At 43.8% G+C, this 25624-nt stretch overlaps 1 protein-coding gene across 1 annotated transcript in view; it reads right to left on the bottom strand.

Moving 5' to 3' along the window:
- Positions 1–25624, bottom strand: part of SMYD3 (SET and MYND domain containing 3) — a 724816-nt gene that overhangs the window by 108073 nt on the left and 591119 nt on the right. The window contains exon 9 of the mRNA XM_061185384.1: positions 3144–3231. Within this exon, the coding sequence (XP_061041367.1) occupies positions 3144–3231 (88 nt within the window). The remainder of the gene's footprint in view (positions 1–3143; positions 3232–25624) is intronic.

Here is a 25624-nt window from a genome sequence, read left to right as displayed (position 1 = left end):
CTCCTCCCTCACCTTCAACCTGTGTAGCTCCGACTTCATCTGCTTGCACAGGCTGGAATTCCACAGGGCGTAAGGTTTGCAGACTTACACAAATGGCACAGCGTCTGACCGCAGAAGAAGCTGGATTTAAGATATACAGACTGCCAACAAACGCATGAAAGGATGCTCAACATCACTAATCATTAGAGAAATGCAAATCAAAACTACAATGAGGTATCTCACACCGGTCAGAACGGCCATCATCAAAAAACCTAGAAACAATAAATGCTGGAGAGGGTGTAGAGAAAAGGGAACCCTCTTGCACGGTTGGTGGGAATGTAAATTGATACAGCCACTATGCAGAACAGTAAGGAGGTTCCTTAAAAAACTAAAAATAGAACTCCCACGCAACCCAGCAATCCCACTACTGGGCATATACCCTGAGAAAACCATAATTCAAAAAGAGTCGTGTACCACAATGTTCATTGCAGCTCTATTTACAATAACCAGGACATGGAAGCAACCTAAGTGTCCATCGACAGATGAATGGATAAAGAAGATGTGGCACATATACACAATGGAATATTACTCAGCCATAAAAAGAAACGAAACTGAGTTATTTGTAGTGAGGTGGATGGACCTAGAGTCTGTCATACAGAGTGAAGTAAGTCAGAAAGAGAAAAACAAATACCATATGCTAACACGTATATATGGAATCTAAGAAAAAAAAAAGAGGTCATGAAGAACCTAGGGGTAAGACGGGAAAAAAGACACAGACCTACTAGAGAATGGACTTGAGGATATGGGGAGGGGGAAGGGTGGGCTGTGACAAAGTGAGAGAGTGGCATGGACATATATACACTACCAAACGTAAAACAGATAGCTAGTGGGAAGCAGCCGCATAGCACAGGTAGATCAGCTCGGTGGTTTGTGACCACTTAGAGGGGTGGGATAGGGAGGGTGGGAGGGAGACGCAAGAGGGAAGAGATATGGGAACATATGTATATGTATAACTGATTCACTTTGTTATAAAGCAGAAACTAACACACCATTGTAAAGCAATTATACTCCAATAAAGATGTTTAAAAAATAAATAAATAAATAAATCTAAGCTAGTTCTGTCATTGGTCAGATTTGAGGTTCTGAGGACGTCATGTGTGCTTTGAAGTAGGCCAGAAATAAAAATGCCTAATGTCGCTGTAAGAATTAAATAAGATACCGTATATAAATTTTTAAAAACGCTTCACGTGTGCTCTCCAGAGCCAGGCAGAATTGTGTACCTGGGACACAGCGGGAGAACATTTAGTGTCTTGCACAAGATCATACGGCACAAATATCAGCACCTTCCTCCTCCTTTTACTGTGCCATGACCTCCGAGCGTGACCAGCTTAAGGAAGATGGGTCAGTGGAGTAAGGTTGATGGCATTTCCCCGCCATACACCCACACACTGCCCGACTCTCACACAGCCCAGGGCTCTCCGCCCCGCCTCCAGCTCAAAGCCTCTTCCTCAGGTCCTAACACAGCATCCCCCGTCCTGGACAGACAGCCCACCTGTCCTTTGCCCTCCCTCCGGCAAAATCTACCTTTTCCACGGTTCAGACTCTCAGGGCACTGCTTTCCAACACATCAGTGAACACTTTTGATAAACCAATGAAGCCACTTGCGTGAGTGGGAGCTCATTTCTTTATTAACCCTCACGGGAAATATATTTTTCTTTCAGCGGGGGCTCTGGTGGCATAATACCTTACTCCACAGGCCTGACTTCCTGGTTAGAACTTCAGGCCCCCTAACACATGGCTGAGGGCCTTTCTGTACATAACACTCTGTAATTTTAGGACAAGTCCTGTCTCTGAGGAGTTGCCTCTGGTCTCAGAAGAGGCACATTTATTGAAGAAAAGTGACTTGATGACTTTCTGTTGTATTCACCTGACGTGTACGTTTGAAGTTTGCTGCATGTGGCCCCCCGAGGCTGGGGGAAGCAGGATCTTAGGCAACGCACTGGTTTCGTAACAGACTGCCACGCTAACCTCTGTGGCTTTTCATCCTAGGATTAGATATTTGATGGATTGTCGGGAGGAATGCCTGTCTCTTACACAATGCCAGACATTTCTGTGGCAAGACTTTGACTCTATTTTAACATCATGTTGCATGACCTCCATAATTACTTGCCTGTTCATCTACATATGCTCCAACTCATTTTAAAGAGGTTTGAGGTGACAAGCCTTAGAAGTAAAAACCAGATGCAGCCGCTGACAGGAATACATCTACTTTATCCCCCAGCAAGCTGGGAGGGACCACATGACAACTTCCCTTTGAAACACTGGCAACAGTCACCTGGCAAACAAGGTAAACCTTTCCTGTAAAACACCTCAGTGAGCAAAAAAATGGAATAATTTTAACTAAGAGGCTTTTCTCCCAAGCTAATGCTGACCTGTATTTGCTCATAAATTTAGTCCCTGGCATTTTCTGGGTGTTTACCACCAGTCACTCTGCTCCAGTGAGGGGAGCAGGGCAGACAGCCCACCCAAAGAGAACAGACTATCGATGACAGAACAGGCACCTTTCTGCAGACTCTTCCATGACCATAAGATGACTGGGGGAAAAGAGAAAGGGGAACACAGTGAATCCACCTGGGAGTTAATCAACTCCTTGAGACTCAAAGACTGACAGACCACGGGCTCTTACAGTCCTCCAGTGCTTACTGGGAGTGAGTCCTCCCGAGGTCCCCTCACTATTTACGCCAAGAAAATGTATTGTGAAGCAACTCCCATTGCCATTGCAGTCATGGTTGACTACAGTCATTAAATTATAAGGATTCCAACTTATACTTTTTAGAGATGTAGGTTACGGGAGGAAGGGAATCCAGAAATTTGTTACCTTGTACATATAAAGAGAGTACTACTTACTGTCCCACTAATCCTGCCTATAAATTTGGATTATCATCTAATGGTGGAGAGGAATTCATGCTGACCTTACCATATCTTCCTTAGCCATTACTGAAATTGTTGGCTGGGGTCAGGGATGCAACCTGTGACCACGGAACAGAATGAAGCTCTTTGGCTCGTGGAGAGGTCAAACCCTGGACGTGGATTCATTAATACCAGGCTCCAACCAGTAAGGAAGCAATCCCACAAAACAACTCAATCCACAGGTAAAAGGATACTCCAATGTGCCTTCAGTTCTTCGATTTTTTTCAGGGATTCTTGAACTTCCTTCCACACTTGTTCATCACCAGTTAGCATATCAGCATCCTGTTCGGGCCAAATTAAAAGAACAGAGGAAGACAAATTCCTCAATTAAAAAATGGGCAAAGGATATGAATAGATATTTCTCCAGAAGATATACAGATGGCCAATATGCTCAATATTATTAGCCATCGGGGAAATGCAAATCAAAACCACAAGGAGATATCATTTCATAACTAGGATGGTTATAATCAAAAAGATAATAACAAATGTTGGTAAGGTTGTGGAAAAATTGGAACCCTCATGCATTACTGGTAGGAATGTAAAATGGTGCAGCCACTTTGGAAAACAGTTTGGCAGTTATTCTAAAAGTTAAACACAGAGTTACTATACAACAATTCCACTCCATAGATGTATATGCAATAAAAATGAAAATATGTGTTCACATAAAAACTTGTGCATAAATGTTCACAGCAGCATTATTCATAATAGCAAATAAAGTAGAAACAACCCAAATGTCCATCAACCAATGAATGGATAAACAAAATGTGGTATAGCCATACAATGGAATATTAGTTGACAATAAAAAGAAATGAAGTACTGGGCTTCCCTGGTGGTGCAGAGGTTAAGAATCCGCCTGCCAATGCAGGGGACAAGGGTTCAAGCCCTGGTCCGGGAACTTCCCACATGCCGTGGAGCAACGAAGCCCGTGCACCACAACTACTGAGCCTGCGCTCTAGAGCCCGCGAGCCACAACTACGGAAGCCCGCATGCCTACAGCCTGTGCTCCGCAACAAGAGAAGCCAACGCAATGAGAAGCCCACACACCGCAACGAAGAGTGGCCCCCGCTCGCCGCAACTAGAGAAAGTACGCACGCAGCAAGGAAGACCCAATGCAGCCAAAAATAAATTAAAAAAAAAAAAAAGAAATGAAGAACTAATACATGCTACAACATGGATGAACCTTAAAAAACATCATGCTTAGTGAAAGAAGCCAGTCACAAAGGACCACATATTGTATGATTCCACCCATATGAAATGCTCAGAATAGATAAATCCATAGAGACAGGAAAGTAGATTAGTAAATGGCTAGGGCAGGGGGTGGTGGGTAGGGAGAATGGGGGAGTGACTACTAATGAGTTTTTTGGGGGTGATGAAAATATTCTAAAATCAATCGTGTTGATGGTTCCATAACTCTTTGAATACATGAAAAGCTATTGAATTGTACACTTTAACTGATTAAACTGTACCATATGTGATTTATATCTCAATAAAGCTTATATATATACATATATGTATGTATGTATTTATCAGGAAGGGGAACAGAGGCAAGAAAAAGAATCATTTGTCAGGAGACCCATGGATAACACTTTTTTTTTTAAAATAACGTTATTTATTTATTTATTTTTGGCTGCATCAGGTCTTTGTTGCTGCACGCGGGCTTTCTCTAGTTGCGGCCAGCGGGGCTACTCTTCATTGCGGGGCGTGGGCTTCTCATTGCGGTGGCTTCTCCGGTTGCGGAGCACAGGCTCTAGGTGCACGGGCTTCAGTAGTTGTGGCATGCGGGCTCAGTAGCTGTGGCTCACGGGCTTAGTGACCCTGTGGCATGTGGGATCTTCCTGGACCAGGGCTCGAACCCGTGTCCCCTGCATTGGCAGGCGGATTCTTAACCACTGTGCCCCCAGGGAAGTCCCTACACGTCAATCAAATATTGAGTTATCAATCACAATGAAGTTAGGTAAAAGATGAGCATAACGACACCCATGTGAACCAATGCTGACTTCTGCAAAAACTAAAAAAAAAAAATTTTTAAAGCAATTCAAAATGAAGGTAGGAGTTACCATTTATTCACTGTCTGTCCTCCTATTGAGTCCTCTATTTTTCCTGTATGTCCACATTTCAAGAGCTCAGTAGCCACGTGTGGCTGTGGCTACCATATTGGGCAGTACAGACAGAGAACAGTTCTATCATCACAGAAAGTTCTACTGGATGGCGCTGCTTTAAAGAGGCTAACCAAAGGGTAAGAAGTTCTCATCAGACTCTACTCAAAACCAGGTGTTCCATATCCACTAGATTCTCAGTGGATGTCAGGGAGAAGAACCATTCTAGAAAGTGATATCAAATCACGGCCACTGTGGGGTGATGGTAAAGGTGAGGGACAGAAGACTTTTTCAAACTATATGTATCTCCCTGGAGATTCTTACATGCCTACTAGGGGAGGTTTATAGAATGACCCCTGTGAGAACCACTGCCAGAGTAAGCCTATGTTACTGGTGGGAAGATACATGTCACTCAAGTGTGCCAGGGCAGAAAAAAACGAGGGCCACCAAGTACCTCAGGAAAGAGATCTCAAGAATGGGAGAGGCAGTGGGTGTGTGTAGGAGGAAATGTGTGCATTTGTGTGAGTTTGTCAGTGTGACAGGGCTTTATGAGTCTCTGTGTACATGTGTTGTACATATGTGTAATATAATAGGGTGGTTTTTAAAAAGACACCATAAGTGGGCCCTACTTCTTTTAGGAAATTCTAAGTAAGAACCTAGTGTTTTGTGTGTATAAGAGGGAAATAAAAATCAATTGCTTTTAAAAGGTTAAACATCAGTCTCCCTCTAAATACCTGCTCTAAGTCCGTCTCCATCTCCTGAAGCCACAGTTCCACCATATCACAAAAGCCTTTAGTAACTTCCTAGTGCCTCCCAGTTGAAGCCCCCATACTAAATCTTGACAACCATTCGACAGAGAAATTAAAACCTTTACAGACAAGCAAAAGTTAAGAGAATTCAGCACCACCAAACCAGCTTTACAACAAATGCTAAAGGAACTTCTCCAGGCAGGAAACACAAGAGAAGGAAAAGTCCTACAAAAACAAACCCAAAACGATTGAGAAAATGGTAATAGGAACATACATATCGATAATTATCTTCAATGTAAATGGATTAAATGCTCCCACCAAAAGACATAGGCTGGCTGAATGGATACAAAAACAAGACCCATATATATGCTGTCTACAAGAGACCCACTTCAGACCTAGGGACACATACAGACTGAAAGAGAGGGGATGAAAAAAGATATTCCATGCAAATGGAAGCCAAAAGGAAACTGAAGCAGCAATTCTCATATCAAACAAAATAGACTTTAAATAAAGACTATTACAAGAGACAAAGAAGGACACTACATAATGATCAAGGGATCAATCCAAGAAGAAGATATAATAATTGTAAATAGTTACGCACCCAACACAGGAGCACCTCAATACATAAGGCAAATGCTAACAGCCATAAAAGGGGAAATCGACAGGAACACAATTACAGCAGGGGACTTCAACACCGCACCTTCACCAATGGACAGATCATCCAAATGAAAATAAAAAAGGAAACACACGCTTTAAATGACACATTAGACAAGATGGACTTAACTGATATTTATAGGACATTCCATCCAAAAAACAACAGAATACACTTTCTTCCCAAGTGCTCATGGAACATTCTCCAGGATAGATCATATCTTGGGGCACAAACCAAGCATCGGTAAATTTAAGAAAACTGAAATCATATCAAGTATCTTTTCCAACCACAACGCTATGAGACTAGATGTCAATTACAGGAAAAAAACTGAAAAAAACACAAACACATGGAGGCTAAACAATACATTACTAAACAACCAAGAGATCACTGAAGAAATCAAAGAGGAAATCAAAAAATACCTAGAAACAAAAGACAATGAAAACACGATGACCCAAAACCTATGGGATGCAGCAAAAACCGTTCTAAGAGGGAAGGTTATAGCAATACAATCCTACCTCAAGAAACAAGAAATATCTCAAATAAACAACCTAACCTTACACCTAAAGCAACTAGAGAAAGAAGAACAAAAAAACCCCAAAGTTAGCAGAAGGAAAGAAATCATAAAGATCAGATCAGAAATAAATGAAAAAGAAATGAAGGAAACAATAGCAAAGATCAATAAACTAAAAGCTGGTTCTTTGAGAAGATAAACAAAATTGATAAACCATTAGCCAGACTCATCACAAAAAAAAGGGAGAAAACTCAAATCAACAGAAATAGAAGTGAAAAAGGAGAAGTAACAACTGACACTGCAGAAATACAAAGGATCATGAGAGATTACTACAAGCAACTATATGCCAATAAAATGGACAACCTGGAAGAAATGGACAAATTCTTAGAAAAGCACAACCTTCCAAGACTGAACCAGGAAGAAATAGAAAATATAAACAGACCAATCACAAGCAATGAAATTGAAACTGTGATTAAAAATCTTCCAACAAACAAAAGCCTAGGACCAGATGGCTTCACAGGCGAATTCGATCAAACATTTAGAGAAGAGCTAACACCTATCCTTCTCAACTCTTCCAAAATATAGCAGAGGGAGGAACACTCCCAAACTCATTCTACGAGGCCACCATCACCCTGATACCAAAACCAGACAGAGATGTCACAAAAAAAGAAAACTACAGGCCAATAACACTGATGAACACAGATGCAAAAATCCTCAACAAAATACTAGCAAACAGAATCCAACAGCACATTAAAAGGATCATACACCATGATCAAGTGGGGTTTATCCCAGGAATGCAAGGATTCTTCAATATATGCAAATCAATCGATGTGATACACCATATTAACAAACTGAAGGAGAAAAACCATATGATCATCTCAATAGATGCAGAAAAAGCTTTCGACAAAATTCAACACCCATTTATGATAAAAACTCTCCAGAAAGTAGGCATAGAGGGAACGTACCTCAACATAAAAAAGGCCATATATGACAAACCCACAGCCAACACTGTTCTCAATGGTGAAAAACTGAAACCATTTCCTCTAAGATCAGGAAGAAGACAAGGTTCCCCACTCTCGCCACTATTATTCAACATAGTTTTGGAAGTCCTAAGCATGGCAATCAGAGAAGAAAAAGAAATAAAAGGAATTCAAATTGGAAAAGAAGAAGTAAAACTGTCACTGTTTGCAGATGACATGATACTATACGTAGAGAATCCTAAAGATGCAACCAGAAAACCACTAGAGCTAGTCAATGAACTTGGTAAAGTAGCAGGATATAAAATTAATGCACAGAAATCTCTTGCATTCCTATACACTAACAACGAAAAATCTGAAAGAGAAATTAAGGAAACACTCCCATTTATCATTGCAACAAAAAGAATAAAATACCTAGGAATAAACCTACCTAAGGAGACAAAAGACCTGTGCACAGAAAACTATAAGACACTGAATAAAGAAATTAAAGATGATACAAACAGATGGAAAGATATACCATGTTCTTGGATTTCACAATCAACATTGTGAAAATGACTATACTACCCAAAGCAATCTACAGATTCAGTGCAATCCCTGTCAAACTACCAATGGCATTTTTCACAGAACTAGAACAAAAAATTCCACAATTTGTATGGAAACACAAAAGACCCCGAATAGCCAAAGCAATCTTGAGAAAGAAAAACGGAGCTGGAGGAATTAGGCTCCCTGACTTCAGACTATACTACAAAGCTACAGTCATCAAGACAGTATGGTACTGGCACAAAAAGAGAAATATAGATCAAGGGAACAAGACAGGAAGCCCAGAGATAAACTCACGCACATATGGTCACCTTATCTTTGATAAAGGAGGCAAGAATATACAATGGAGAAAAGACAGCCTCTTCAATAAGTGGTGCTGGGAAAACTGGACAGCTACATGTAAAAGAATGAAATTAGAACACTTCCTAACCCCGTGCACAAAAATAAACTCCAAATGGATTAAAGACCTAAATGTAAGGCCAGACACTTTAAAATTCGTAGAGGAAGACAGCGGCTGAACATTCTATGACATAAATCACAGCAAGATCCTTTTTGACCCACCTCCTAGAGTAATGAAAATAAAAACAAAAGTAAACAAATAGGACCTAATTAAACTTAAAAGCTTTTGCACAGCAAAGGAAACTACAAACAAGAAGAAAAGACAATGGGAGAAAATATTTGCAAACGAAGCAACTGACAAAGGATTAATTTCCAAAATATACAAGCAGCTCATGCAGCTCAATATCAAAAAAACAAACGACCCAATCCAAAAATGGGCAGAAGACCTAAACAGACATTTCTTCAAGGAAGATATACAGATTGCTAACAAACACATGAAAAGATGCTCAACATCACTAATCATCAGAGAAATGCAAATCAAAACTACAATGAGGTATCACCTCACACAAGTCAGAATGGCCATCATCAAAAAATCTACAAACAATAAATGCTGGAGAGGGTGTGGAGAAAAGGGAACCCTCTTGCACTGTTGGTGGGAATGAAAATTGATACAGCCACCATGGAGAACAGTATGGAGGTTCCTTAAGAAACTAAAAATAGAACTACCATAAGACCCAGCAATCCCACTACTGGGCATATACTCTGAGAAAACCACAATTCAAAAAGAGTCATGTACCACAATGTTCATTGCAGCACTATTTACAATAGCCAGGACACGGAAGCAACCTAAGTGTCCATCGACAGATGAATGGATAATGAAGATGTGGCACATATATACAACGGAATAGTACTCAGCCATAAAAAGCAACGAAACTGAGTTACTTGTAGTGAGGTTGATGGACCTAGAGTCTGTCATACAGAGTCAAGTCAGAAAAAGAAAAACAAATACTGTATGCTAACACACATATATGGAATCTAAAAAAAAAAAAAAGGTTCTGATGAACCTAGGGGCAGGACAGGAATAAAGATGCAGATGTAGAGAATGGATTTGAGGTCACGGGGAGGGGGAAGGGTAAGGCGGGATGAAGTGAAAGAGTGGCACTGACATACATACACTACCAAACGTAAAACAGATAGCTAGTGGGAAGCAGCCGCATAGCACAGGGAGATCAGCTCGGTGCTTTGCGACCACCTAGAGGGGTGGGATAGGGAGGGTGGGAGGGAGACGCAAGAGGGAGGGGATATGGGGATATATGTATACGTATAGCTGATTCACTTTGTTATACAGCAGAAACTAACATACTATTGTAAAGCAATTATACTTCAATAAAGATGTAAAAAAAAAAAATCTTGACATCCATGGCCATTCTTGATTAAATTTTTCTGTTTTATATTTCACTACTGGCAGCTCAAATCTTAGGCTCTAGGCAAAATGTCTCACTTGTTAGACTCTGTGGTAGGCAGACACATGCATCCCCAAAGATGTCCACGTCCTGATCCCCAGAACCTGTGAATATGTTAGCATACATGGCAAAGGGGAATTAAGTTGCAAGTGGGATTCAGACTGTTGGTCAGCTGACCTTAAAATTAAGAGACTGTCCTGGACTACCTAGGTGGGCCCAGTGGAATCACAAGGGTCCTTAAAAGTGGAAGGAGGCAGAAGAGAAGGTCAGAGCAATGTGATGTGAGGAGTATTTAACCTGCCTTTGTTGGCCTTGAAGACAGAGGAGGGGACCCACAGAGCAAAGAGTACAGGCAGCCTGCAGAAGCTGGAAAAGGCAGGGAAACGGATTCTCTCCTGGAGCCTCCAGAAAGAATGTAGCCCTGCCAAGACTTTGATTTTAGCCCACTGAGGCCTGTGTGAGGCTTCTGACCTCCAGCACTGTAGATAATAAGTTTGTGTTAAGTCACTAATTTTATGATAATTGTTACAGCTGCCATAGGAAACTAATACAGTCCCTAACATGCTTCTGCTCTTCTGGCCACTGGGACTTGGTACATGCCCCTCCTGGTACCTGAAGGTAATTAATTCCATCACTCATCTATTCAATTAAAATTTACTGGGTGCCAACTGGGCATTGTTCTAGGCACTGAGGATAGAGCAGTGAAGACATCAGACAGTCACAGCGTTTACGCTGAAGAGGGAGAAGGAGCATGGGATGACAGAAAACACACACACAACACACACAAATTATATTTGTCAGAGGGAAAAACAAATAAACAGGGACGAGCGATGGGGAGTACTAGTCCCAGGGAGTTTAGCGTGATCGGGGAAGGCATCGCTGAGACGATGACTTATGAGTAAAGGAGGAGGTGAAGGAGCAGAGGTAGGGGTTCTTGGAAGAGGGAACAGCCAGTCTTGAGGTGCAGAGGCAGGAGCAGGGCTGAATGTTCCAGGAACAGCAAGGAGGCTGGTGTGGATAGAGTTCCTGGGCTGTCGTTTGAGTGCATGTCATATTGTCCCCATTCCAACAGCAATATAGGTCTTATTCTTCTTTGATCCTACCTCTCCCAAATACCTACCACAGAACCATGTATGTAACAAAAGCTCAGTTAAATGTCTGTAGAATGGATTTGGAAGAAGAAAACTAACATTTATTTGATAATGATCTGGATGACTCTTGTATGTATTTCAATTATTCCTCACAACATCCTTGTAGGGCATCAATACCTACAATTAACAAATGAGGCACAAGACAGTCTTAAAGCTTAAGTAACGGTTACAAATGTCCTTCTGGCCCTAGCTGCCAGGGGTAAGATTCAAATTCAAGTCTGTCTGGCTCTGGAGCCCATGCTCCTTCTACTGTCTTTGTGTTGAATTTGAATTTGTCTTTCTCCTAGGCTTGCTTAAAAGGTGAAACTCATGTTTGTGAGACAGTTAAGTTCAACACATACTCAACTCATGGTCCCTATGGTCTTCCTAGTCTTAGCACTTGGAAAAGGGCAATAAAATCCTCCAACGTGGAACCCACAGTGGAACTTGTATTCTTCCACCAAGCAGGGTGAGACCATGGCCCAAGGCAGAGCAATTTCATATGGGAATTATATTCACAAAGAAATCCCCACCATTATCTAATTAGCTGTTTTTTGGGTTGAGCCTAAGGCTTTATTTACTTTACAGAAAAGCAGGCAAGCTTTGAAATTGTTTGCAAACATTCAGAAACAATAGCTCTTGGGAGCACTTTATACTGGAGCTAGACAAAGCTACATTCACTAACAGCTAGCCATCCACGCCAGGAGTGTTTCACCAAGGTGACAGTCTCCACTCGCAGGTTCCCAGTGCGCCTTACCTCGCTGCCATGTCCTGACCCTCCCATCCCATTCTGTCACTTCTTCTGTAACTGTCCCTATAATGGGGTCTACCTCCCTTCTTCCCACACCAACCAGGTAGGAGGAGACCATTCACAGGGGTGTGTGTGTGTGTGTGTGTGTGTGTGTGTGTGTGTGTACGTGTGTAACATATATACACAAACAGAGAAACTACTTAGGGAAGCATAAATTAAATCTTCTACTTTTTCAATTTGCAAATATAAGAGTAAATTAGTGTGCTCTTTTTCACAGCCCCTGACATATGATATTAGTAAATTTATTTCATTATTTCTTATCCAAACGTATCAAAGATGCTTGCTATCATTTAGGGAAAGAATTCCTTTTTGAACTTCAGCTTTACTATGTAAAAGGAGCTTGAATAGGTGAGTCCTGAAATTTGTTTTCAGTAGGGGGAGAACATTTTATATATATATATATATAATATATATATATATATAATATATAATTATATATTATATATATTATAATATATATTATATATGTTATATATATGTTATATAATATGTATATTATATATGTTATATATATGTTATATAATATATATAACATTATATATATATATATATAAAATAAAAGGTACTATTGCTGAGTTTTCTACAAACGATCAAAATAATTTGGACTACAAGCAGGATTCCTGAGAAGGTTCGCTCTGCTGGGAGATGATGAAGAGAATGAGGAACGTGTTGGTCGCAGCAACAACAGCACTTCTGCCCTGACCCCTGTGTGTCCCTGGCAAGGCCTCCTTTGTCTGCCCTCAGCTTCCTCACTGGTAAAATGAGAAGGCAGTCTCATGACCACTTGAGCCTGGAGCAGTGCACAGCTAGTTCAGCTCTACTTCTGATGGTCACTCCCTCGCACAGCTCCAGTAAAGTCCTTAAAAAGTGTGTCTTCATTTTAGGGCTTCCCTGGTGGCACAGTGGTTGGGGGTCTGCCTGCCAATGCAGGGGACACGGGTTCGAGCCCTGGTCTGGGGGGACCCCGCATGCCGCGGAGCGGCTGGGCCCGTGAGCCACAATTACTGAGCCTGCGCGTCTGGAGCCTGTGCTCCGCAACAAGAGAGGCCGCGATAGTGAGAGGTCCGCGCACCGCGATGAAGAGTGGCCCCCACTTGCCACAACTAGAGAAAGCCCTCGCACAGAAACGAAGACCCAACACAGCCAAAAATAAATTAAAAAAAAAAAAAAAAAGTGTGTCTTCATTTTAAACAACAAACTCATGGAAATAGCTCATCTAAGGCAGGATTGTGCCAGCTGTTCTCAGAATCTTGGCAGGAATGAGTCTCCTGAATTTCTCCCTTCTCCCTTCGACCACTCAAGCTCCTCTACCTGTCCCACCCCCCAGTGGCCAGGTGCAAACTCCCCACAACTGCAGTCATTGCTCTTGATACTTGATTCCTTCTCATCCGCCCCCTTTCTTTCCTCTCACAGCCCCCCGCCCTGCCCGACTCTGACCCATCCCCGGCTCCATCTTACTGCCAATACACCTATTCTCCCAAGTGGAATCTTTTCCCTTTGGATTCCGTCAGGACTAGGATTGCAGTTTCCTACTCTTTTCTTGGATCTCTATTTCCAATCATTTCTCCCGCTTTCTTCCCATTGGTCCCTTTTGGACACAGTGTCGAATGTTCTCGATCAGGAAATGCTGTCTGTCTGCCCTTTGAGGCAGCCCAGCCCTCCTGAGCCACCATAGCCACTCTGCAAACCTCTCTCTTAGCACCAAGCTGTCATTAATGATCTACTGTTTCCTCAACTAGCTCAGAACTCCCTGAGGGACCATGACCTAATCATAACTATTCCCAGTGCCATCATGGTAAGTTATTCAGTAAATGTTTGGGGACAAAGTAGACGAACATAGAGAGAGGAGTGATCTTCTACAATCCATAGGTAACAGTACTGTAAGAATAAAATACCTTAATTCCACAACAACAAGGACAATCTCAGCCAAGGAAACAGAAGATTGTTCTCTTCACTCCATACTTCTATCTTGACTTGTTTCTAATATTACTATGTCATGATTATGTTGGAAAATGATGTGTTCTCAATGTAACTGTTGGTATTTATCAAAGGCCCAGATACTGGTTTAGAACCTAAAGGTGACCGCTACCCACAGCATAAGAAACCCCACGCAAGCTCAGGACCCGTGCTGTGGGACAGCAGCATCAAGGCTGTCTGGGAGGGAGCTCTGTTCACTCCCCTGGCTTCTATCTCCAACATCATCCTGAGCCTCCCGCCACTCACCTGGCAGAGAGGTCCCTGCCCCCAACTACCCGTGGATGGATCAGTGAGGCCATCTAAGTTCCCCCATACATGGCTGCTAAATAAATACCCTAACTTTATTCCCTTAAGAGTGAAAAATAGGTACCAGATGATATGAGATACTCCACTACGTCAAAGGGTGTCCGTCCACACAATTACATTCAATTGGCCAAATGCTTCCTCTAGGTTTCAAAGTAGGAAGCATCCCTGCCAGGTGCCAGTGGTTATTGTTAGAATTAGAAATCTGAGTTTCTTCAATAGGGCAAGGTTGGAGTCCAGCAAGACTGGTTGACCACATCCTTGGGAAAGTGACCAGTGGCTCTATCAGGCTCAAACATCAGATGCAGCCATCCAGATCTACTTTGCATCTGGAACACTTAAACAGATGTGTTCACTTGGCTCACAAGTGTTTGATGTTGAAACTCTTGCACTGGGTTAATTTCAGATGGTTCACATTAAGAGGAAAAGGAGAAAGGCAATCTGCTTTCCAGTACTTCCTGTTACCCAATCCTCATGCAAACTCTAATTAGATTGGATTGGAGAGAGATGAGTACAGGCTAGGAAATAAAATTACTGAACACATAAACTTTTCCAGTAATTCAATAATTCTAGTGTCTTAAAAGAAAAGGAGGTTTGTTGTGTTTTGTTTTGTTCTGTTTCTAAAGCAAAACGAGGTTCAAATATAGTGTCTGCACTTCAGAGAGAGATTGGGAAGTCCTGAAATTCAAAATTATGAGGGAAACAAAGTACAATTTGCAGTGCTTTTGACCGAGGTACTCTAGTTCATGGATAATATACTGGGAACTAATAGATTAATATACAACATCATTCAAAAACCTTATGATTCACAGGAAACATCTCTGCTGGAACCAATTTCCACCTCCTGGAAAAAACTGAAAACATTTCAGATTTAACTTGAGGGGGAAAGTGGCTCTTTCATAAAGTGGAAAAAACAGTGGTTAAGAATAGAGCATTCACTATTATATCAACCACAAACCAGTCAATGGGCATTATGGACAGGGAAGAAGAATGTTCTCTCAATGAAGCATGTACGACTTGCAGAATGTTCTACTTAGCAATTAAGCAACGGTACACAATAATTGGAACTTAGTGAAAGGAGCACTGGATTTAGTCCTAAAATGAATCTCTGCTCCATAGCTGTGTGATCTTGGCCAGATATTTAACCTCCCTGAAGCTAAGATTTTCAGTAGTAATAATTCTGCATAGATGCACTTTCTAACCCATTACCTTTACACCCTCTAGAAGCACTGATGTCATGAATGGCATAGTGGCCCGAGTTTTCAATAACCATCCTAGAGGGCAGGGGCCTGACTGGAGTCTGCTTTGTTTGGTGGGAGGGAGAAAAACAGTCTCAACCTAATATTAGGAGGAGGAACGAATTACAGCGTAATCAAGAACCACCATGCCCCTGCATCTCTGCATATTTCATTCCTCCTGCCTGGAAAGCTCTTCCTCAACCGAGTCATCCAGACAAACTTCTCTCGTGCACCAAAACCCTCCAATCTTCACAGGCACAATCTGTTGTGTACCTTCCACTGGGTTCCGTGATAACTGTAGCAACGGGTCACACTGATGCAGATGAAAAGGATGCCATCCAGATGCAGATGGCGTACAATCACCTTGCAAAGGGTCTTTCTTTCATCTACTTCATAAAATGGTGATATCTCAGTGCCTGCAAGTGATGTGCACAAATAGCCTACAGCAGGGCTCAAAACTCTGCGTCTCCAAGAGCTCGATCGAAGCTCCAGCCTCCTGCCCCCTCGCGGCCCCCAAGCTGGCTGACCCCAGACTAGATGACTTCTTCTCAGGCTGGCAAGCCTTCTCCAGACAGCCACCCTGTCACTGCCTTGGATCCAGGGGAGGAGCATTTGGGCAACCAGGAGCACTAAAGTCCAGTCCAAACAAGTGCTGACGCTGAGGGGGAGGCTCACGAAACCACCTGGGCCCCCGGCAGCGCTGTTCCACTTCACCACCATTGAACTTTCTGTTCCCACTGCAGCCGTCAGCATTGGTCAATGCCCACCTAACCTGATGCCTCAGGACTCTGCTGCAACTACACATTGCCACAAGGCCATACACTGGAACCAACTGCGGGGTCAAGGTTAAATGTCCAGGAACACAGCATTGCCAGGAGGAAGGGGAATGCCCCTTCAGGGCTTCTAGGAAAGTGACCAAAGCCTTGAGTGTGACTGAGAACCATCAAAGGCCTTTCCCAGCTACGACCTCAACACCTCCCCTCCCTCTGTGCTGGGTATTCCCAAAGCAGTGACTAAAACTCCTTCTCCGAGAATTAAGCTCATTTGCTTATATGAAATCAGGTCAATTTAGAGGAAATAAAAAGCAGTTGGCATCCACACACTTGGGGGAGTCTGAGAGCCTACCCGTGTCAGTGGCGTTTGCTGCAAATCTGCCTTTAGTGCAACAGTGTGCGGATCAGCATGACTGGCTGATATGCAAAGGCAGCCGAAGATTCAACGGAGACGCTGAAGCAGCAGACACTTCCTACCACCCTCCTCCGCGAGAAACACATGTTCCTGAGAATACAGAATGGGCTCATACCAGCAGAAGGCTACTGGCTCTGCTTGCAAAAGCACATTTAAGGAGAATCTGTTGCAACTCCCAGCAGAGTCCTGCCCATCTTGTTGTGTAAACACCACAAGGTGGAAGGTTTGAGACTGGGAAAAATGCAGATATCTTACAGGAAAAATTGTTCTAATGGCAACCCTCATTAAGGCAAAGTATACCCCCAAATTTCAGGGCAGGTTTTGTTTTAATGGAGATGCAAACCACAGCCCTCACCTCCTCCTGCCTGTCACACCTCCACTTCATCTTTCCTTCTTTGGGAACAGCTGCTTTCACTTTCTTCTGCAAACACAGAGGAAAATGCTCGGAACCGCAGCAAAACAGTTTCAAGTTAGGTCTAAGGGGCAGTGTTCTGAGTGCGACGGTTAGCATGACCTGGACGTGGTTCCTCCAGAGACGTTTATAAATAGGATGAACAACAGCAGGATGTGGGTTCTGTGCTTGTGGCATATGGGAGTGTATGACAGGCAGCACCGTGAAATGGAAATAAGGAGGCTGGAGCCCCAAGCCCAGCTCTGCTGCTGGCCAGCTGTGCGCCCTGTAGGCTAACAATGCCTCCTGGCTCAGCTTCCCCAGGTGAGAACCTGATTAAGGTTACCATGGAGATGGAAACTAATCCTTGCACTCCATTAGTCACCTGTGTATACAGTGTCTGTTGCGCGCGAAGAGAGACCTGAAATTCTGATGGGAGAGACTTTGGAATCTGTGGTTGTGCAACAGACTGCAAACACCTTCATTCTGTTTTAAGCTGATTTTTCTCATGTATAAAATACACCAGTCAGAGCAGAGAGAGTATGCAGAGGACTGAACAAAGACTAGACCCAGCCCAGTACTGCACTCTGCCAACCAAAGAACTTGACAATGATTATTTAATCCACACATCTCCTCAAATGCTTGCATGTATAATGATTAGAGTGGGCAACTTTCCAAACTCACACGAGAATATGGTATTCGCTTATCTGCTAAAGCAAGCACATCAGATTATTTAATCTGTGGTCTCAAACTGAGGGACTAGTTTAGTTGGGGTCCACACTAACGATTTCAGATAATGAGTCCTGGACAGAAGTCTAGACATGCTTTGTTAGGAGGTAATCGTAAGCGTAACCAAAGGAAATTATTTAATGTGACATCAGAATCTGTCCCTTAACACCAGTGAAGGCCATTTCTGCTAGCTTCCCCTACCTTTTCATAGCTGGCTTGCACCAGCTCTTCACCAGTTCTTACTAACACCCTGTAAGGAAGCACTGAAATCCACAGACCATGTGCCAGACGGGCAAAAAGTTCAAAAGAAATATGTTCCACTTTGAGGGAAGAATTATCTTTAATATCTCACTCATATTTTCAAAAAGAAAGCACTCAGAATTGCATTTGTCTCTCAGAGGAGAAACACCAGTGCTACTCCAGTTATTCTAAAACAATCCTGTCATCTGTGAATTAATCCACACAGAGCTCTGTTCCTGGAAGCTGGCAGGAGTGGGGGGAAGGGTCATTCCAGAGGGCATCACTCATAAGCTGAGGGTCTGGCAGGGAGACCACTCATTCTAAGGTCTGGGAGAGGAGGTGACCAAATTCCATGGTTCAGCTCTTTTTTGCCCCACCTCGTACCCATGAGAGACCCCGCACAAAATCACCAGGACTCAGATGCTCTTCCTGGCAACTGTGCATGCCGTGGAAGTGAAGTGCTGGCCGAAGGCTCGGTGAGCATTCCCTGGCGCCCCACCAATAGAAAGCACACGTCTGCATTTTATATTGCAGGAAACTCCAATCTGGCCCTCAGCCAGGGGACCTTTTTATAATGTCAAAGATAAAAGCACTGGCCATGTTTGGTACCCTGCCTCCACCTCCATTCTCTTGTAACCATCTCATAAACCAAGCAGGCATTACTGTTAACAGAGCCTTCCAGACAAAAGTCTGATGGAGCTTCATAAACATTACCAGATGATGATCAGAGATGTCCCCACTTCACAGGAAGAGAAAGAGGTACAGGAAGGGGCAAGTGATTTCACGGAGGGCATGCTGGAAATCCTGGGGAGAACTAGAAACACACACTCAAGTATATACTCAGAATATTCCTGCTCCTAAAGAATACTCACTGAGTCATGGGCATCTTTCATTAGGACCTGGCATGTTGGCAATGTCAAATCTCAAATCTGCCCCGAAATAGTATAGGTATAATCTGTACACTGATGCCTCACAAGGTCCCTACCAAATTTCGGGTGTCCAAAATGTCATTTTGGGTGTACAAGATGGCCTAATTCTCTCTTTTCATAGCCCTTGACCCAGGGAATGCAATGATGCCAGCCACAGAGGATTTATAAAATCATTACCTCTTATTCAGTTTTTATTTTCTTTGTGAGTCATACTCTGTGGGTCAAAGTATATAGCTCCAGCTGTTTTCCTTTAACATTTCTGTTTTATTATTTCTTTAACTTCCCAGATTACTTGAAAGTAAGATTCTAATATTAGTCAATGCTCATCATCAATTAGAATATGCATGGAATTCTTTTCTGGAAGTAGACAAATATGAAAATCCCTCTTGCTCTGTACACGCGTAGACAGAACTTCATTCAGAGAGTTTAACACATGAGAGAACCTGATTTTCATCACCAACGGGAGCTGAACTCTTTGCGATATGCCTATTTTACATCTATCAGAGGCTGTAGCTCACTCTGGGAGGCTACAGAGCGCTGACTTCCTGACGCATCCTACCAATAACGTACAAACAGCAGATGCACCAGGAATGTGCTTTAAGGGATACCAAACTCAGACTTTGTTCCTGACTTTGTTCCAAACTCAGACCTATTGTTCCTCCAGCTTTGGTTCTCTTCTCTGCTGTCAGCGTCTGATGCAGTGGGTATATTTTTAGAATAACCTGAAGAACTTTTTAAAATACAGAGGCCCAGGTCTCCTCTGCGCAAATGACAGCAGAATCCCTCAGGGGCGGGCAGGTGTCTGCATTTTTTATAAGTTCCCCAGGTTATTCCACCACACAGTCAGGACCAAGGACCACACCTGGTCTTTGCTGCCTCAGTCATTGGTTCTAATCTCTTCGATCCTACTTGTCACTTTTCTTGCAAGACTCGCTGCAAGCGTTTAATGGTTTAGGCTTATTTTCCTGGTCTACTCAATCAACAGTTACATCTCCCATGCTCTCTGCTTCTGCACAGATGAGTTTGTTTAGAATAGACACAAAAAGTGACCAAGTCCACGGCACTATGATTGCCTTAAGCTCAACACATGCCAACACTTCCAAATGTACACTAAGGCTAGGCATTGGAACTGCAAAGATGTAGATGAGACGTGGCCTTAGCCTTGATGGGCTTAGAGTCTAATGGCTGAAAGAGCCACGTAAACATATTGTTCCTAAACACAGCATGTGAGAAGAGGGAGAGAAGCCCTGGGGTTATGAGCGCAGAGGCAGGGCCCTTTGCCCAACCAGGGTTAGGGAATGTATCCTAGAGAAGATGAGGCCTGAGCTCGCTCTCGAGGGCTACGCAAGTGTTAGCGGGGAGCAGGCAAGTGGGAGGGGCAGCACGAGGAAACAGGGGTGGGAGGAGCCAGAGCTGCAGGGCACGAGTGCTGACGGGGAAGGGGGGAAGCACACCTCGGGCCTCTCTTGCCCTACTGTGTCTTGGGGTACTTGCAGCTTGGGGGCTGCTTGTTCATAGCTCCAGGCTTTATTTCGGAGGGTGGCGGGGTGGTGAACCTGGGGCCCTACTTCCAGATACATCCACAGACCTGAAAACATAAGGCTGGATGAAACAGTTAATGGAGGGAAAGGGGAGAAAGTAAAGGTTTAGAGACGAGGACAAGAGCAGGGCAGGGGCCACACAGAGACGTCGAAGGACCTGAAGTATAACCGCTGTGCTGTTCAAACATTTATGTGGGAAATACACTGACTGAAGGTGGGAAGACCAGCTAGGCAGATATCGTAGCAGTCGAGAAGGAGGTGGCATGAACCCAAATAAGGCAATGGCCCCAGGGGCAGAGGCAGAGGAGGGGACCAAGCTAAGGGAGCTGAAGAAGGTGATGACTTGGGGGGAAGTGGAGGAGATGCCAGGACCGTTGTCAAGCCTCTGCCTTCAGTGACCGAGTGCAGGATGAGGCTTCAGGTGAGATCAGGGATAGATTTCGAAGGCGTTTAGAAAGGCAAGTTCCTTCTGGACACGCTGAATACGAAACGCCTGCAGGGAGCCCAGCTAGGGCTGCCCCACAGCGAGTTAGAAATACAAAACTAGACCCGGAAGTCAAGCACGGGTGAGAAGGATAGATCTGGAAGTCACTGCCACATAGGTGGAACCTGCAGATACGGGAGTGGAGGAGACCAGCCCATCCAGAAGAACCCCAACGTTTAAGGAGCAAAGGAGGGGAAGTGGAGGAGGGTGCAGGAGCGATGGGGGCAGAGAAGGAGGGAGGGAGGGCTCCACAGCTCGGAATGCAACACAGGGGCCAACGGGGAAGAGACTCGCAGGAGGCCACTCGACTTGGAATCAGGGGCTCACGGATGACACCAGAGAGACAGTTTCAGCGGGTGATGATGGTGAAAGCCTATTTAAGGGAGTTAAGAGAAAACACGAAGAGACGGGGTCATTCCTTACGTGTGTAGATGACTCTTTCAAGGGGTTTCACAAACTGAAGAAAAGGAAACAGTGGTTAGAGGCAAAAGACAAGGTGGGGAAAGAGGTCGTTTTTTTAATATTGGCAGGAGGTGCCAGGGGGCAGCGGTGACTTGGCTTTGGCAAGGATGCCGAAGAGGAAGACAGAGAAGGGTGATGCAGACATAGCTGCATGTGAAGAGGGTGGGATGGGACGGAAAGTTGAGGGACGTTACACCTGATGGATTTTATTATGTAGTGAAATCAAGGGGGAGTAGGGACTGGGGGGTGGAACAGCGGTGAAGGCTGGGACGCTGTGGAGGAGAAGGAGGAAGGGGGCCGAGTGAAGACACACAGGACCACTCGGCAAGGGGGGAGCCCTGCCGAGGGAAGGCCTGGAGCAGGCGCGGTGTCCAGCCGCAGGCTCCCGAGATCTGCGCCAGCGGGCTCTGTACTGCAGCCTCTGGAACTCAGCCGTGGGTGGGGACCATGGGGGCAGGGATGACAGAAAGAGGGGAGTTGAAGCAGATGTGAAGTTGCACAAGGAGGAGGGGAAGCCAGACATGGTGAGCTTTTCAAATGAGCAGATACATGACCTTTCTTCCCTCCAGCTACAATTCAGCCAAGAAACCAACGCATGTTTTGTTCAACCTCCAGGAAGACTGGTGACATTTCTGCAATCTAGGTTTCATGATGCTAATAACAGATTTTAGAACTGCTTGCCCATGTGTCCACTCCCATTTTTAATGCATTTTTGTTTTGTTTTGTTTTGTAACAAAGCAGCCGTAGTCTTGATAATGAGTCATCATTAAACTACTGGGAAACTACGAGCTTGTAAAATTCTTGACGGTCATTTAAGTTCGCATTTGCTTTGTCCATCTCTACTCACACAATGGCACCAGTTCACCTTCCAGAACAAAATCGGAGAGCATGATGCTAAAATAGGTGTTAAGCATTTCCCAGCAGGAAACAGGACTAGAGGAGCAACCTCACAGAGTCGGTATCAGGACTAAACGAAATATAACGTGTGTAAAGTGCTCAGCACAGTAACTGCTACACACACACACACACACACACACACACACACAAGCTGTATCATGGCAGAAGGTCAGACAAGAGCACACAACCCCCAGACAGTCCGAGAGAGGAGCAGTCACCCATGAGAAGACTGCGAGGAAGGCAATGCTGAATGACTGCGGCGTTGAGAAAAGGTTCCAGGCTCTGTGAGCAGGAAGCAAGCACGAAGGCGATTCGCTGCCTGGGGCAAGTGGTACAAAGTTAACAAATAACAGAAAGAACAGGGCTACATGATTCTGATTTTTCTCCCTTTCCTTTCTCCCAAAAGAAAGTATCCTCAAACAGGACAGAGTAGAACAAGGTATTTTAGGAAAGTTCACATGTTTAATTCCAGACGAACTATATCCCAGGGTAATCAAAGAACTTTGCAGAGATAGTCATCAAAGTATTATTATTCCTCTGAGGAATGAGAGAAAGGGAGTGGCAGTGGAAGCCCAAAGTGGTGGCAAATACGGTCCCAAGAAAACATAAAATTAAAAGTTTGCATAATGAAGCCTCCTCCAATCAGATAACTCAGTGTCTTTCTCTGGCTAAGGCTTACCGCGACTTAAAAAGATAAAGTGGTCTCCACTAGAGGATACCAGCAGGGGAGCAGTGAGAACAAATCCAGCAGTCTGCACTCATCTTCTCACAGCGACTGTGCAAGTACACAGGGTGAATATTACTAACACCGTATATTTCTACCTCAACAAGTATTTAACAAAGTCTTTCATGATATTCTGTGGGCAAGATAATAAAAATCAGAGACCTACTCTACAGCATACTGCCCATCACTAACAATACTGTATTGTATACTTAAAAATTTGCTAAGAGGGTAGATCTTACGTTAAGTGTTCTTATCACAAAAAATTAATATTAATAATAAAGACAGTAGAAGGAAACTTTTGGAGGTGATGGACATGTTTCTAGCATAGATTGTGGTGATAGTTTCATGGGTGTGTACTTATCTCCAAATTCATCAAGTTGTATATGTTAACTATGTACAGCTTTTTGGATGTCAGTCATATTTCAATAAAGTGGTTTTTAAAAAAAGGTAATGAAACCTGGTTAGGATGAGAATGCATGTATATCTGCATGCAACCAGATTCCTGTCTCGCTGACCAAACAACCATGTCTTAGGATTAACTGATGTCAACCTTGAACCACTCCTTGGTAGGAATTCTTTTCCTTATTTTACAGATGAGGCTGAATTTCAGAGAGCTGGCTAGCTACGGTTCAAAAAATAATAACCTTTATTGATGTTTATTGAACTAGTTACTTGAAGTGCTTTATCTCATTAAATCATTTTGACAAGGTGTAAGGTAAAAACCACTCAATCCCTAATTTATAGGTAAGACTGCAGCTGAGAAAGATGAAGTAAAATCCTTAAGTTCAAGTAGCTAGAGAGTGGTGGACGTGGAGTTGAGCTCCTGGTTGTATAACTGACGGCCTGAGTGCTCCCTGCTAAGCTACGCCGCCTCCAATACTCAGGCGGGTGATGTAAGGAAGCTATTTACTCTCCCCTGCTCCACGAGGCAGAACTAGGACCCTGATGTAAGTTTAAAATGGCAGGCTTGAGTTCATGAGGTTAACCAACAATCACAGGCGCCAGAGAGTGGAAGGATCTACCCAAAGACACTGAATGTGCTGAGATCTCCACCAAAACTGTTCACATCGAGTCGGACGCCCACCGGCAGGAATATTGCAGAGGAGGCTCCTGCCCTGGTGGGTGGGACCTCTAAGGTCCCGTCCAATCCTGGGCTTATGGGTCCCTATGAAATAACTCTCTTATACTTCATTAATTGTAAAAACACAGATATCCAACAGGATAATGTGAATAATATTTATGCTCCTGATCAGACTCGAAAAATCACATATCTAGGTACACACCACCCTGGGTTACTTTCAAAGTCTGGTTTCACACACGCTGGAAAATGTGTGCTTTCTTGGAGGAAAGTGTGCCAGGGGCACGAACTGCACATGAGAGGGGGTCTTCCAAGAAGGTCACCGGAACTATGCACCCCGTCTTTCTGGGTGGTTTACGTGCAGGTTTGTATGCCTTGGTGTCGGGAACTGGGATAGGTCATGTTCAAAGCTAGAAACTGTTGGAGGAAGAAGGGCAAGAACATTCCCTCCTGACAGTCCATCATTTAAACTCTTACAAAGTTGTTTTATGAGCAAAAGTCATTTCAAAGCTTCCAGTAATATAGTTACTTGGCATATCCTATAGCGCTTAACTCAACAGCAGGCAAACAGCAGTATTTGTTGACTTATTCATTCATGCAACGCAAATTTGTTAAGAGCTATAATAATTATGGAAGCAGTGTGTTGGGCATTGAGGACACCACAGAAAACAAGACCGATAAGGTCCTTCTTTCTTTCTTAACAAGTGAGCAAACAAGCAAATACAAATAATAATAATACGTAATGACTGTTTGTGCTACAATGGAGAGAAAGAGGGATCAGGAAATAACAAGGAAGGAGGCACCTGATTTTCACAGGGAAGTCGGGGATGACTTCCTGAGGAGGGGAGGCTGAGCTGAGAGCTGAAGAGTGATAAAGAGCCAGGCAGGCACCAGGAAGCCACGTGCGAGGACCCCAGGGCAGGAAAGGGCTTGGCACTTTCCAGCCAGGAGACGGGGCTGGGATTGGAAAGATGAGTAGGAGCAGGCCACACAGGGGTCTTGCCAGTGTCGCCCCGTCTCCCCTTTCAGCACGTGGGGAGCGGCTGAGGTCCCTCCTGAAAACGTCCTTCTGGCTTCCGTGTGAAAGCTAAATTCTGGAGCAGCGGGGTAGAAAGAGGCAGCCCACTTAGCACACCCCTGCAGTGAAGCAGTCCAGGTAGGAGAGAATGCTGCTGAAGAAATCCTTGGAGAATCAGAGCTGTGAAGGAGAGAAGTGACAACGGTCC

Source organism: Eubalaena glacialis, chromosome 3 (genome assembly GCF_028564815.1).
Source record: "Eubalaena glacialis isolate mEubGla1 chromosome 3, mEubGla1.1.hap2.+ XY, whole genome shotgun sequence".
In the NCBI taxonomy this organism is placed as follows: Eukaryota; Metazoa; Chordata; class Mammalia; order Artiodactyla; family Balaenidae; genus Eubalaena; species Eubalaena glacialis.
This window is presented reverse-complemented; position numbering and strand designations above follow the sequence as displayed.